At 40.6% G+C, this 15,643-nt stretch overlaps 1 protein-coding gene across 1 annotated transcript in view; it reads right to left on the minus strand.

Annotated features, from left to right (window-relative positions):
- VWF (von Willebrand factor) overlaps nucleotides 1–15,643 on the minus strand; it is a 117,868-nt gene that overhangs the window by 14,608 nt on the left and 87,617 nt on the right. The window contains exons 36-46 of the mRNA XM_077178437.1: nucleotides 14,788–14,980; nucleotides 13,797–14,138; nucleotides 11,417–11,622; nucleotides 8,825–8,927; nucleotides 8,618–8,692; nucleotides 7,987–8,091; nucleotides 7,314–7,519; nucleotides 5,912–6,061; nucleotides 2,933–3,043; nucleotides 1,446–1,629; nucleotides 390–430 (exon numbers count right to left, since the gene is read on the minus strand). Coding sequence (XP_077034552.1) covers nucleotides 390–430; nucleotides 1,446–1,629; nucleotides 2,933–3,043; nucleotides 5,912–6,061; nucleotides 7,314–7,519; nucleotides 7,987–8,091; nucleotides 8,618–8,692; nucleotides 8,825–8,927; nucleotides 11,417–11,622; nucleotides 13,797–14,138; nucleotides 14,788–14,980 — 1,716 coding nt within the window. The remainder of the gene's footprint in view (nucleotides 1–389; nucleotides 431–1,445; nucleotides 1,630–2,932; nucleotides 3,044–5,911; nucleotides 6,062–7,313; nucleotides 7,520–7,986; nucleotides 8,092–8,617; nucleotides 8,693–8,824; nucleotides 8,928–11,416; nucleotides 11,623–13,796; nucleotides 14,139–14,787; nucleotides 14,981–15,643) is intronic.

Genomic DNA, 15,643 nt, shown 5'->3' on the forward strand with positions numbered 1-15,643 from the left:
TAGGGAGATTAACCCTCATAGAGAGTTTCCTGTGTGTTTGGTACTCTGCAAACCACTACAAAATGCAGATTATCACAGTTTTTAAGCACTAAGATTATCACTCTTTTCAAGCATCCTTCAAGATAAGGAAACTTTGCTATCCCCATTTTGCAGAGATGTTCATTGTCATATAGGAAGACCCTGGCAGAGTCAGGAGCTGGACATAGACATACTGAGCCCCCTGGCACTGCTTTTACTCCAAGGTCTTCCTTGCAGAGATTCTATCTGGAAAAAAAAAGCTGCCCTGTATTCTGTGTGTGACTATTCTGACAAGTGTGTGTCTTTCAAAAGCTCATTCATATATTTAAATATCTAGCCATCTCAAAAGGTAAAAGGAATTTGTGTCTTACCCCAATAACAGTGCCATTCAATGGACAACCATTCAGGGGCACTGAAAAAGAACAAAGTATTCCTCTTAGCATTACCATTATAATGACAATTCCAAGATTTAATCAACCACAGCTATGCTCTTTTGACTCAGTACAGTTCCAGCTTGAAGAAATTTGTATGCAGTTTCACTGTAAAGAGGCATAACTGAGCCCTCTTACATTACACACTGACAGGCAACAACTTGTCAGAGCTATACTTGATGCTACATAAAATTATCTCTGGCTGAGCTCTTTTTGAACAAGTACATGGCAGAACATAATAAACTTTCCCTTCCAGTTCAAGCCTCACACTTTCAGAAGATGAACTCCAATTTTCTGTAACTTAGAGAGCATATATCCTTTCCTCCTCCTACTGTTCCCTCCTCACCCTGTGGTTGCACACATGCGTGTCAACTAAACACCACTGTGAGTCTTCCCAGAGTGAGGCCAATTAACCAAACGTTTAGCTTTAGACTTTTGAGTCAAGACTATGTTAGGAGTTACAGAATCATAGGCTTGGCTTGGAAAGGACCTTAAAGATCATCCAGTCCCAACCCCCTGCCATGAGCAGGGACACCTTCCACTAGCCCAGGTTGCTCAGAGCCCCATCCAACCTAGCCTTGGACACTTCCAGGGATGGGGCAGCCACAGCTTCTCTGGCAACCTGTGTCAGGGCCTCACCACTCTCACGGGGAAGAATTTCTTCCTAATATCCAAGCTAAACTTGCTCTCTGTCAGTGTGAAGCCATTCCCCCTTGTCCTGTCACTCCAGGCCCTTGTCAGTAGTCTCTCTCCATCTTTCCTGTGGGCTCCCTTCAAGCACTGGAAGGCAGAATCTCCCCCTCCCCTTTTGTCCACAGGGCTTTGGATGCAGCAGCAGGTACTTCTGTACTCAGTGTCTGAATTACATGGGAGCCCTTCAAAGTGGGGCTATGCTTCCAGAACACACACTTTTAAAATTGTTGTTGAGAACCAGATAGTCACCCCATGAAAGAATTCATGCTGGAGTGATCCCATTTGCCATGCCCCAAACATTACCACATCTGCAGGAAGGACAACAGTCGATCACTTCGTCACAACGCAGCTCAGTTCCCTCTGGACAGGAAGGCACATCCATTTGGGAGCAAGAAACATTCTTCTGCTGCACAAAAACCTCATTGTTCACCCGGACACACTCGTTGACAATGCAGTGGTTCCAGGGGGATCGCCACTCCGTTCCAACCTGAGGGGAAGTTGAGAGTGGATTAAACACAATCAGCCCTCGGATAGAGGGATATTTGTGCCCCTGGACAGTGGGAAGGCCACCCCAGACAGATGCTGGCTTGCCAAAAGCACATTTACTACATCAGGAACAGTGTCACTCAACAGGTCTCCACAAACCCTTTCCGTGACAATCAGTTTATAAAGTATGCTGAGTTTGTAGAGAATAAGAATTAGAGAAGTATCCTTCAAAAAGGACAGGTCAAATAACATGTGAAGAAGGAAAAGTACTCCTAACTGGAGTTAAATCTGCTTTTATTCCCTGGTGACCGGCTGCACTGCACTGCACTGCAGCTGAGCAGCCCCTTTTTCTGCTGCAATCTGCTGCAAATCTGCTCTGCTAAGCCCAAAGGAGGCTTTAGCAACAGGCTCTGGACCTGAAACTTGCAAATGCAGAAAAGACAAGATCCTGTTGATAGATCTCTTATTATCATCACCCACAGACCAGACGAAGCAGGAACTTCAAGTGCTGTTTGTGGGAACAGACAGGGAACAGCAGCCAGGAGGAAGATGCTGCCACAGTTCAGTGCTGGGAGAAACTCTCACTGCTTTTTAGTTTAATTCCTTCACTGATACAACTCTGAAAACACTTTAGGAACAGCAAAACTCAAGATTAGATCCCCAACTGCAGTCAAACATCTTTGCTCAGAAAGTTTGGAAACACATTCTTCTAGGGGGTTAAATGCTTAATTCTTCACTAATGACAGAAGAGTTACAAGAGAACATAGCACGGAAAAGACTGCAGAGTATAATTATTAATGTGGTAGGACAAAAAAAAAGTCAGTGAGAGACAGTGGGACACAAAAAATAGGCCTTCCAAAGGCTTGTTTGATGAAGCAGAGAAGCATAGTGATCCACATTAAGAAATCCTCATGCTAAAACAAGGAAAAAGGCAGGTTGCAAAACAGCACTTTAACAAGATTCTTTCTTTAAGACAGCAGCAGATTGTAATACAAATTAACTGGGATAATTTAAACAAATAGCTGACAGCTGGGGAGGCATTATACCCAATGAACATTCTTTCAAGCTACCATGGCTGAAATTAGTGATTGCACACAAAATATCTGGCCCAGACAAGGGTGGGGAGGATTCGCACATGGGAATTGACTGCGTAGGTCACAAGAATACCCAAAACATTGTCTCTCAGTGCTGCTTGATGTGTAGAAGAAAAAGCTGATATCATCTTCATCTCCTTCCATGGAACACAAAATAACTCCAGGGGGCTTTTGTGAGGAGGGAAAGTGTCCATCCCACTGGCACCTCACCTCATGCAAAGGAGGATCTTCATCACCCCGAGGCCAAAAGTGCAGCTCCTCACAGGCAGTTTTCTGACATCTCCCACAGCACTCCCCTTCTGGCACAATGTACTTGTAGCCCTGGGGGAGGAAAGAAAATAAAAGAACTTCCTTATCCAGGAAGAGGAGGCAAACAAGAACATCAATCCCAGCATTTTCTTTTAGGATCCATGTTTAATGTTAGCAACCTTTTATGAAAAGGAGAGTTTGAAAAAGGACAGATAGAATTATGAGGGGGTTTAAATATTTTTTTAAAACCCTTTTTCATATAGAAGTATTTTACAAAGGCAAATTAAAGGTAAAAATTGCTCTTGGGGCATCTTGGAGGTTAACCAGCACTCGCAACTGCCCTTCCCATTCCAGAAAATTCAAGGGTATGATTCAGTCTGAGCACACTCAGACATCTGTGTTTAAGCAGAGAGAGGATGCAGGTTTCTTAGACATGTAATCCAGGGACTGGTTTTGACTGATCATTTTATCTTTTCTTTATAGAATCATTTACATTAAAAAAACCCTTTAAGACCAAGTTGAACCATTAACCCAACACTGTCAAGTCCAACACAGTTACAGGCAACAGTTTACCTGCAAAAGGCATTTGAAAAAAATTCTACAAAGATAACAAAATGAAACTACTATGCAACACTAGAGATTATGTATCTCATCAAAGTCTAACACCTACTTATGGAAAACTAATTAAGAAGCATGAAAATTTAACAGTAGGCCCTCTGTTACTAAAGAAAAATCTTACAAATCCAGCAAAATAGGTCAAAAAAAACCCGACCCACAGAAACAACAGGAATCCCAATTCTCACTTTTAATATATAATAATCTCCAAAAGCAAGCAGCAAAATACTGAAACAGTAAAATATCTAAGTGCAAGAAAGCAAAAAGCTTTAATCTAATTAGAAATAAAATATTCTATATGTAATAGCCAGGCAGTGTCCAAGGGGCAAAACATAACTCTGATCTCAGCACAGAGTTCAAGGAGAGATGTACTGTCACATAATATTGTTCATTGAAAAATGCCTGTAAAATATAAGCATAATTTTATTTTGGTCAAACTGAATTACTCAGGGATTCCCAACTGCTCCCTCCCTTCATGAACAATCCCTGATTTGCAATCTGAAGCACATTAGCAAACCTTGATAATCAATGGTCTTTGATATGGAAGTTTATTTCATATAACATCATAAAATGTGATGCCAGACATTGACCCAGCTTTGTGAGAGAAGTTGTGCTGTTGAGCAATTTGGTTTTACATTACTTTTATCTGCTAAATACATGTCTGAAGCATCTGAAGTATCAGATGCCTCTTTCTGCATGGCAAACACAAGAGAAGTAAAAATCCAAGAGCTAATACATGTTATGGAGTTGGGGTTTTTTTGGGTTTTTTTTTCTTTTCCTTTTTTTTTTTTTTCGTGTAACAAGACTTAAAAAACTCCAAGATGACACTGTCAAAAATGATACAGCACAACTTTAACACCTGGCAATGAAATTAATAACCAGGAGCAGCAGAGAGTCTAAATATCATCCTAATAATGATTCATGATTGAAGTAAGTATTTGATATCAATAAAACTTTTAATGCCATCTAATCTGAACTGAAAAATAATTTTAAGGTCATTTCAAACTGGATGACAGCACCACTGACGTCCTTGATATGTATATCCACTGAATCAGGAGTAAGCAAAGGAAAAAAATCTGAGGTATCCAGGTAGTCTATCAATAACAATTTTGGTTGTACAGCCTTGATAACCATTAAGGGAGCTGAAGAAATGACAAATTCCCATAAAGAACTGGCATTGTTTCCACCAAGTCTTTTTATGTGTTTTTAACCAGATTTTTTTGATGCTGCAATGTCAAGGACCTGTAGCTCTGCATTGATGAGATTTTATTGGAATAAAAAATTATTGATAAATTATTGCTGTGAGCTGAAACACAGCTAGATACTTTAAACCTAATATTTCATTAAAATTGCCATAATATAGAAAAGTCTTTTCTACACAAGGAAACTGAAGGGATTGTATTGCAACAGGTAAATCTGCCACATCTATTCTCATGGTTTTTCCTGCATTTGGCATCCTCAAACTTACTCATCAAACTCTGCACTTGCTTTGCTGGTTTTTTCCTAGTGGATTAGGGGTTTTTGGTTGGTCCTAGAGAATGATGCAGTATTTAAGATCCAACAGGATCATCGAGTCCTGCTCCTGGCCCTGCACAGGACACCCCAACAAGCCCACCATGTCCCAACACTTCTTGAGCTCTTCCAGGCTTTGGGCCATGACCATTCCCTGGGGACGGTGTCAGTGCCCGACCAGCCTCTTGGAGAAGAACTTTTTCCTAATATCTGGCTTAAATCACATTTCTCTACCAACTCTTTGTACCAATTATCTGTCTATTCCTGTTTGACCATCTAAGTCAATATAACAAAGTGGCTCACACTTCCTTTGCAGGCTTCCAAAAGGAAACCACAGGGTTTTATAGGATTTAGCAGATGTCTGAGCACAATAAAGGTCCCAGCATGAAGCGTTATTACTGCTACAATAGGCAGAGCTTAGCAATAGACAGAGCTGAAATGGGAACTTCAGAAAGTGAACTTGAGCTAGAACAGACATCTGCAATTGAACTTCAGACATCATGAACACTTATTGTGCAAGTGGTGTAAGTGACATACACTTCAGGATACAGTTTTTCTTCTATCAAAACATAAAATAAATTTGTCACTGATTTTCTTGGCAGCAGGATGCAATCCTAAAACAATTACCCTAAAATGAAGTCAATAATGCCCAGACTCATGCTCTTAGGCTCTGCTCCCAAGATAATCCATTGCTACAACACCTATTTTTCTAATTTTCTCTGGTTACTTTCTAAACAAGGAGGCTTAAAAGGGATCATTGCAGGTCCCCACCAGGGCTCTGCTGGGCAGTGCATTGGTTTATGTGTTACTTACCTGAGAGCAGAACGTGTCACATTCTTTGTCATGACACTCTGTCATCTGAAGTCCTGTAACATCATCCCTCAGACTGCTGCAAGAGCACTCCCTGCATCCATCTTCCCAGGTTGTCCCAACAGGATAGACTATATTGTTGTGCACACACACCTATTAAATGCAATAGTTCATACATAAAAGAGCACACTGCTGCTGTCAGGGTACACTGTTGGTTCCAAAGGGCTGCATTTTAAGGTGTGAAATCAATCATAAATTCTATGGAGTATTTTTAATCCCTTAGAAATGCTACAGGTCTTAAAATTGTGGTCAGCCTGTTGAGGAAACAAAAATAAGTACAAATAAAGCTACTGTTTTACAGAAAATAAATTGGAGAGTTTTATCTGCAGTCAGTGGAGTTGCCCAGGGTCTCAGTTTCCCTGTAAGTATAATGTGACAATATTTAGGGATAATAAACAGTAAGTCCTCTAGAAGGAGCCTTGAAGACAAAATTTCTTCCAGCTAAACCATCTGATCTGAAGAGATCCTACTTGGAGCTAAAAGCTTTCATCCTCTTGTATCATCTGGCCACCACAGCTACCCCTAAAAAGCAGAGCCATCCCTTATATTGAACTTCCTATTAATAAAATTACAGCTTGGTATTAAAGAGAGAACATTTATTTTTATAGCTAGAGCAAGTAAGTCTCAGAGACATAAAATGAATTATGAAAGGTCATGAACTACTTAGAAATGGACAATAAAAGGTAGATGTCCTGTTCTGCAAGATAAGGTAACCCTATGTTCAGGTTTAATGAAAAAATTACATTGCCCTGCAACATCTTCCCTAAGCAACTTTATCTTAAAGGTTAACATAATATAACAACTTAATAAAAGGTTGGCAAAATAAGAAAAATATACCCCAGTGAAGCTTTTGCAGAATAATATTTTGGCAAAAACTTAAAAGTGGTGATATAGTTCTTAAAAAACACAACACCTTCTCAGACGGAGACAAAGGTAATCAATGAGCCCAAGGAAGTTTAGATCTAAGGTGTACCAAATATGTCAACAAATTTAGTATGGGATTGGAAGAATATATAGTAATGGTAGTGGTCCCAAAGTATGTGTATGTGTTACCTGAAAACAAAAATCACCTCAGAAATTCCTGATGTTTGAGTAACCTTTAAGTTTCAAATGGTTTTTAATATTATCTCAAAGTTACAAAAATTGACTGGTTATGTCAAAATAAATTACTGTAATAAAAGTAACAGTATGAAGTAATAGTGTGTTTCTTTCAGGCACTTGTAAATTAAAACTGCCCTGGCATCATTTTCCAGCAGTCTCATTGGGGGTTTACTCATATCTAGCTGTCTGCCTGCTTGCTCTGGTACTGCCACTCGCTGTGGAAAAGACATTTCACTTCCCTTACCTGGTCTGGAATGCAGGTGGTTGACACACAGCCACAGTCATTGGTGAGAGACTGGGAGAGATACCCCAGAGGGCAGCTCACTGTGGAGTTCCTACAGCTGCAGGTACACTCATATTTGTCACAGCACTCGGTCTTGACAACAGTCAGCATCCGGTGTGATGGGCAGGAAAGGCTTGAGGTGGAGCTGCACATTTCCCTGTTGCAGGCTGGCAGGAAAAGGTGGGCACCATGTCAAGCTCATAAATTTTCAGAGTGCTGCCAGTGAACAGAACAGTTCACTGGCAGCAAGGCATTAATCAGGATCTCAAACTGTTATAAACATGTTTAAAGCCTGAGTAACACAGATATAAAAGGCTCTGGTTTGGGAACTCAGAAAAGTTTCTGCCCTGCCAAAAAAATTCTTGTGCCATTAACAAACAAGAAGATTTATAAAATAAGCACCAGGGTCAGAGAACACATGCCCAAGAGTAAAGTTTTTCTCTTGTCCTTAATTTGAAAGTGTACTCCAAGTGCCAGCAATATACTTCTGCCAAGTCTGGGAAATCGTTACACATCCATTGGCACCAAAATTAAACCTTTCAGAGGGGGGAAAAAATAATGCCTAAAGGAAGTCGTCAGTGTTGCTCAAATGCAGTGCTCCAGAGTCACTCCCTGCTAGGAAAAATTATCTTACCACACGTGTAATTTGGTCTGCATTCTCCAGGGTTAGTTAGGGCAAGCTGCAGGCCAAACTCACAAACAGGGGCAGGAGGCAAATCACAGGAAACCAGGTCACAAACTAAGAGCAGAATTTTAGAGAGCGGTTAAAACCATGTCTACTTAGTCCCTGAGAAAACACACACACACACACATGCACATCCCCATTAAACTCACACTCAATTGCTGTCTTAAAATATGAAGTATATTAAAGTTCAACAGGTCAGAGTTTGTTTTCAAAATAGCTCAGAGAAGTGTTCAAGCTCTGGCTAGGCGGATTAAGGTTTCTAATGTTATATTTAATGGGCAAATATAGATGATGCAAAAATAAATGCTTGAGAAAAAACCATCCTAATGTCATTTAGACAAAAAAATTTGCTCCATTCGCTTCCTCATCTACTACAGAAAGAGATACAAAGTTGGAAGTGAATGGAGACTCATATCCTTAGGAGCTGTTTGGTTTTTCACATGGATGATTGTACAACAATTCAGTGGTATCAAAAGTGAAGCACTGAATAATTTTATTTTTTTTTAAAGGGACTGTATACCTTAGAAATATCTGGAAAAAGTACAGACCAAGAAGATTCCAAAAGTGTACAAGAACCTACCACACTCGTACTCAGGACAGCACTGGCCAGGGCCCCTGCGCAGGCGAGCGACTTCACATGGACCACACTGGACAGCTGGAGAAAACATCCATAAAACAAGTTTGAACAAAAACTAGGAAGCCAGGAACCAGAGCATCAATTCAAGTCCAGTCACAGAGCTAAATTTAAATAATATTAATTAATAATATTGAATAATATTGAATTTACATTGGATAGTCGGGCAGGGTCGGACTGTACAGTTGATCCTCTTGTTATCGAGACACGTGCAGATCTTGCAAGGCTCATTCTCAGGAATCCATGTTTCCATGTGCTGAAGGAAAAAACCCCAACAGAGTGTTACATAGAAATCCCATGCTCTGGTATGATGGGATGGGAGGATGGAGGTGGGTGAGGATGAGTAACATTAACCTGGAAAATCAGAAGATTCATGAAGATTAATCTATGAAGAGTTGGTTGCTCTGTTAACAGTAAAAAACTATGGGGACACATAATTCTGCAATGACTGTCATGTGCCAATTTAGCAAAAGATGTAAAGAATGCGTGGATGGGATGAGGAATTACCATTGTTTTAAGCATCAAAAATGCTCAGGTATAAATGCAATTGCAGGCTATTGTGAGTAACAGTGGACTGGTTCTACTACATACCATGATTGCATGTTCAGTGGTAAAAAGGGAAACAGCATTATTTTGGGAAATACAGAGAAGTGTCCGCTTTCCCTAATTAGTAAAACAGAGAAGAATTTCCTATGCACATAAAAATATGCACTATTTATTTCTCTGTGTTTAGTTTCCCTAATTCTTCAACACAGAAAAATATATTGTGCATATTTTTATATTAAGACTATTTGGAGTGTCACTTGATTCTGCAGTGGACTGAAGACTGGAAAAGCACTATTACACCTCTAACACCAAAATCATCACTGTGGAGACTACCTGGGGTTAATGAGCACATTCAGAAACCACCAGTAAAGATAATTTCTCAGTCACTGCTCCTTCCCACGAGATTGGAAATTATTGATATTAAAGCTTCAGTCAAAGTTACCCACACATTTAACACCCATGTGAATAGGGAGGTAAGAGTGGAAAGATGCATTATGAGACATTTTAATTTGCACAACCAATCCAGGTTCTGGATGACAACATGTAGAGGAGGTCAGGATGCCACAAAAAAAAATGCTGTCATCTAGAAAACTCTGGAGCTTGGTTTAAAACTAACACTCTGCTGAGGTCATTAGAGATAGGAAGAAAAAAAAAAAAAAAGGACAAATCTAAGCATACTGCATCTATACTCAGAGACAGTTACAGGTTTTAAGCCACCCTGTTTGAGTGTTGGGACTAAAATCCCATAAGCCCAAACACAATCTAGGGTAGAAAAGAACAGAGGAATGAACACCAGAAGAAAAGAAGGAGTTTAAGGAAATCCTGACCCAAGTGCCTATTATATTGCTCATAAAGCTAAGCCTGCAATGATGGAGAGGCAAAACGGGTACATGAGCTGATCCTCCCCAAAAATCTCATTACGGATCAAAAGCCCATAAAACACTGCAATTAAAGTCCCTTCTCTTTCAAATCCCATAACAAAAACGTGGATTGAAGAGGACTGGCTGATGCATGTGCAAACTCTAAGAGCTGAGTAGCTGGGAGAGAAGAGAAACCACCCCTGCACTTGGAACAGGGAACACACCCACTGTGTGATGCTGAAATCAACAGCGTCTTTCACTGCAGCTGTGGAAAACCATCCACACCTTTTCCCAATCTCATACTGCCACAGAGAGGGCTGCCTTAAGTAAGCAAAGTGGATTTTCAGTAAAACCAAAATTAATAATTTCATCGAAGGAATAATTCTCCTCAAAAAAATAAAATATATAGATAGATATAGATATAGATATAAATAGATATACACAAATCACCACTTGATAAAAAGTTGACTTGGTCTCACCATTCCCCATTAACCACTGGAAATATTTCATACACGAATTGGAAAGGACCCACAAGGCTCCGACCACCTACACAACTTCAACCTCCTACAATGCTAAAAATTATCATCCCAACTCCTCCCCTTAACCCTCCTCTCCTCACGCAAGCATCTATGAACTAACATTACATTATACAGCCTACTAATCGCCACCATCAGTCTCCAATGACTTACACCAAGGTTCATCAAGTCCAGCTCCTGGCCCTGCAAAGACACACCAACAATCTCACCCTGTGCCTGAGACCATTGTCCAAACGCTCCTGGAGCTCTGGCAGCCTTGGGGCTGTGACCATTCCCTGGGGAGCCTGTTCAGTGCCTGATACCCTTTTGGGAGAAGAATCTTTTCTGATATCCAGCTTAAACCTCCTCTGACACAGCTCCAGCCATTCCCTGCATCCTGTTCCTGATCACACAGAGAAGAGTTTGACACCTGTCTCTCCACTGCCCCTCATAACGATTTCAGTGAGCTTTGCAAAGACAAGACATTTTAAGTAAAGGATTTATGATTAAATTGTCATTACTCATAAAATTCTGCTGAATGAAGATGTTTATCTTGGTAAATATTCACTTATGCCATCACTCTTCCTCTCTTTCCTCTAAACACCCCTCCACATGGAATTGTCATGCCTTTCCAGGTCTGTACAGTCCCATCTGTGATCTTTATATCCAGTCCCAGCCAATTTCACACTAGGGGAACTAAATAGGGCTGACAGCCAGCAGATTAGGAGGAACTGAGCTAGAAAATAAAGTATCCAAAGGGAAAACAGATTTACTTTCAAAGCTGAACTCCAACCACTGCCAGAGTTTGCTGTGCTCGCAGTTACCTGGTGGTGTGTGCCATCCTCACTGACACACTGAGTGCAGACTTCTTCACTAACACAGCTGTCACCAAAAATCACCTTTCCCTCTGGGCAGAAGCAGCCTTCCATGGGATAATCCTTGCAGACACTGACTTTGGTATTATTCTCACAGCTCTTCACACAGGACATGTGGCAGTGGTTGTACATCAGATGTGGAGCACATTTCATTGCTGAGCAAGACAGAAGAAAACATCAGCTTTATTTACGAGATCTAAAGAAATGAAAATCAATCTTTCCTATCTAGCCTTCTTCAGCATTTTTTCCATTTTAGAAAGCCATCACCCAAAGAATGGATCTGATCCCTTGCAGCACAAATCAGCGAACGCTATTTTCAGGCCACATGAATCAGCAGCAACATATGACTCACCAATACGTTGGTTTGGGTGAGCATTCACTTGTCAAAATTTGTTTCCAATACTGGGCCACAGACAAGAATTTAGAACCTTATCTGTATGGTAACAGTGCATGGTTAAGAGATAGTCAGGACAGAGTAAAGAGAGTAAAGCATTGAAGAAAGTTTTCTTTTTTTTCTTTTTTTTTTTTTAATTGATAGGCTGCAGTGTTCCCACACAACTAAAGAAAGCTAACAAACAGAACATTTTGGTACTTCAAAACTGAACCTGCTGGATCTCTGCATATTTTTAACTAAATTGTCTTATTAACAGAATTAATTGAATCAAGTAGCTGTACAGCCCTGTAAGCTAAGAAAGTTTTTACTGATGTATTCACAAACCTGAGGATATTGTCTCTGAAAGCAAACACAAAATTAGGGCTACAGCTATTCAAAAAACCTATGGACACAGCTTCCATACTGTGTGTTCCCTTAAGTCTATTTTTCTCTACAGCTTCAATTAGAAAAAGTGTTTCTTATTTCCCAGCCTGTGACTGCTGTGAGGTTTTTAAAACTTTCTTTCAGTCCCCTGACAAAAAACATTGAGACAAAACCCAAGCTCCCAAACAAACGAACAAGAAAACATTCATCAGCTAAACTGTCTACACGTAGTCTTCTAGCAGCCAATGGTGACAGAAAAAAAAGTCTTTAGCATTAACCCTTTCCATGTTAAAGCATGACTTCCTATCCCATCATTCCTTCAGTCTGAGTTTAAAACATGAAAAAAAGCAAAAAGCATTTGTTTTACACTTTCTTTTTTTTTATCATACCTTTAGGATACTGGTTCTTCAGTTCTGAAATGAAAAGTATCCAGGGAAAGAAGGCAAAGCAACAATAAAAAACTCAACTAGAGAGGCAGGAGGTGAGAAAACCAACTGGAACATCAAGACACTCTGTAAGGAGGTAGCTGGGAAAGAAAATTCCTACACACATCCACATCTAAGGCACTTGACTAAACAGACATGCTGAGGGACTATCTGAAGGTCTGCAACCATCACTGCAGAAAGGTTAACAGGAGAAGGTGGAGAATAAGCCACCTCAAGAGTTATTTACTTGTATTTAATGATACCTTGCATTTTTGGCAGATCTTTAGGTATGCCTCACAACAGGAACAAAAAAAAAAAAAAAGAAAAAAAAAAAGGAAAAGAAAGCAGAACTACTTGTCTATGAGCATTTAGAAGAGAAGGTATACAAAGTCTGAGTTTGGGTCTAGCATGGGTGTCTTGCTTGCCTTGGTTGGGTTCTGGTAATGTGCAATACTCACATCCTGCTACATAGCACAAACTTTTCACCTCCAAAACACAAGCAAAATCCAGGCAAAAGAACCAGATTTGCAAAGCAAATTACAGCTGGTTCAGTCAGCCTAACAGGCATGTTCTGGCAAGAAATGACACCACAAAGACAGGCTATTTCCCCAATTTTCCCTGCAGCAGAAACTTAAAATCACACTGGCTTTTCCACCACATTCTCAAAAGTTTCAGCTTTTATGGAAATTGAAGGATTTGGGAAAACTGTTACAAAGAAAAGTCTTATTTTGTGCCAGGTGTGACAGTGACAGGCTGGGAAGCAATTCCACTAGTCCAAATTATGAGTTTCTCTGTCCACCTCAGACCATCCAAAGTCTGTATCAAAAGCAATGATATCTGCTGCTAAAAGAGCCTAGCAGACTCTCAGCCCAAACCTGGTGCCACAAAGGTTTGGTGGCTGCAGAGCCAGGTACTGTGGTTATCTGTTCACAGTTTATTTCCCCTAGCCTGGAATTTTATCAGTTTACCAAGAAACACTTATTTCATAACATTCAGCTTAGTAGGTGATCAACCAGTTACAAGATCTGCAATACCACTTGTACAATAAACTTGATCTGGAACATTCAAAAACTTAATATTACACTGATGAGATGTCCCAAAGCAGGGAAATTTCTCTATCAGTTTTAGCACAGAGTAAAACTCTTACGGCAAAGATCAGGTGTTCTCCAGTCTACACAGACGCCATACTCCTGGCAGATGTGAGCGTAGGAAGTGATCATCTCACAGGCCTCCTCCTCATAGCAGCTGCTTTCCATGCAGGCCTCGTAGAAGATGTTGGGGGTGATGATCCTGTGGCACTCCGCAAAGCGGTCCGAGAGCAGCAGGTGGCAGTGGTCGGGCGCGCGCTCAGAGCACCTGTCCTCCCTCCGGCTGTCACAGACCTTGCCCAGCTCTGCCACCGTCCAGTCTTGGATAAATACACTGCTGTCAGCAGTGGCAGAGCCATTGCGCAGCGTGAAGTCATTGACGTGGTTCTGGTCACACAGCCCTGGCAGGGAGAGTAACGGGAAAAGAAAAATCTCTGAATAATCAGCACTAAAATAAACCTAGAAAAAAACAGGGATGGGGTGGATGACGCTGGTTGGAGTGGCTCAAGGAATTAATGATATTCCTTATAGCTGTTGTCAACAGAGGCCTAAACACCCGGGGTCTTGTTTCTCATTTCCTCACTAAAGGAGGTACAGGTCAAGCCACAGAGGTACAATCTCTGTATAGATTACATCACTAAGGATACTGTAGAATTAACTCACCCAGATAGCAGTTGCCCTCTCAAATTTTTCACCTTCACTGCAAGCACTGGTCAGATTTCTCACAGAACTGAATTCATAAGTATCTAAAACTAAACCCATATCCAAAAAAAAGCACAAATCTCCTTGAAAAGATAACTTGAAGCAAGAAAAAACAGAAAGTTGTCTCTGCTGTTCTTTCTAAAGTATTACTGGGCATCAGTGAGCTGTTACATTGGGGATGAAAGTAGAAAAACCTACACAGACATCCAGTATTCCCCCAAAAGTGTGGGACCAGTTCACCCAGAGAGTTTATGGATTTGGAGATTCACATATTTCAATAAATAAATAGAAATTCAAGCCCAAATAGGAAGTTGTTAAAAGTACTAACTTACTAACTTTCAAACTTACCACAAAGCCCTTTTGTTCCTGAAGAAAAGCTCTTTGAATTAAGTCTAAGAATAAATTCATTGTTTCTTGGAGTAAATGTGAGATTATGTCCAAGAAGCGAGAACTTGATTTCGTGCATTATTTCTCCATAGGCAGTGATTTCAAACAAGCTGCTGGAATAGGGGATAAAAACCCTTTCACCATTAACAGTCACCTGTTTAAAAAAAAAAAGGTGAGGTCATCACATCAGGTCTAGCAAGCCATTACAAATCAACCCAATTTTACAGTTGAACCACATTTTGACTTGACAAATACCTGAAGATCCAACTAAATCTGGACATAAAAAACAATTTTGCCAGCTGGAGGTTTCTATTGAGTCTAAAAATATACAGAAATACTTGACCTGCATCCTGTGAATTACATGAACTCTTCCAACATTTTCCTATATAAGCACACTCTCTGAGTGCCTCATGTCTACAGACTAACAACCTCATACTACAAGGTTCAAATGATGTCTCAGTGGAAGTCAAGGCTGTCCAGCACCATGCAGAACTTGCTGTAGGTGCTTTGGTCCACTCTGTTTTGCTGCATGAGTCAGGAGAGATAGTTTTGGCAAGTTGGCCAACACCTGTATGTCTGAGCAGCCGGAGGTTGAAACATGGGTTGAGTTTGAATATTCTCTGCCTATGAAACAGATGTAATGCATACCCCTTCTTCCAATGCTGAGGTCCATTTGCACACAAGGTGAGAAGCAACTCCCTAGACCTTCAGCTGGCCAGTCAGGCGCAGCTCTGTGAGGGACAGAGCACTCTCCCATGGACTAAACATAGTGTGAGGGACCAAAAGAGGGAAATCAGTGTGCAGTATGTCCTGTCTG

Source organism: Agelaius phoeniceus, chromosome 5 (assembly GCF_051311805.1).
Source record: "Agelaius phoeniceus isolate bAgePho1 chromosome 5, bAgePho1.hap1, whole genome shotgun sequence".
NCBI lineage: Eukaryota > Metazoa > Chordata > Aves > Passeriformes > Icteridae > Agelaius > Agelaius phoeniceus.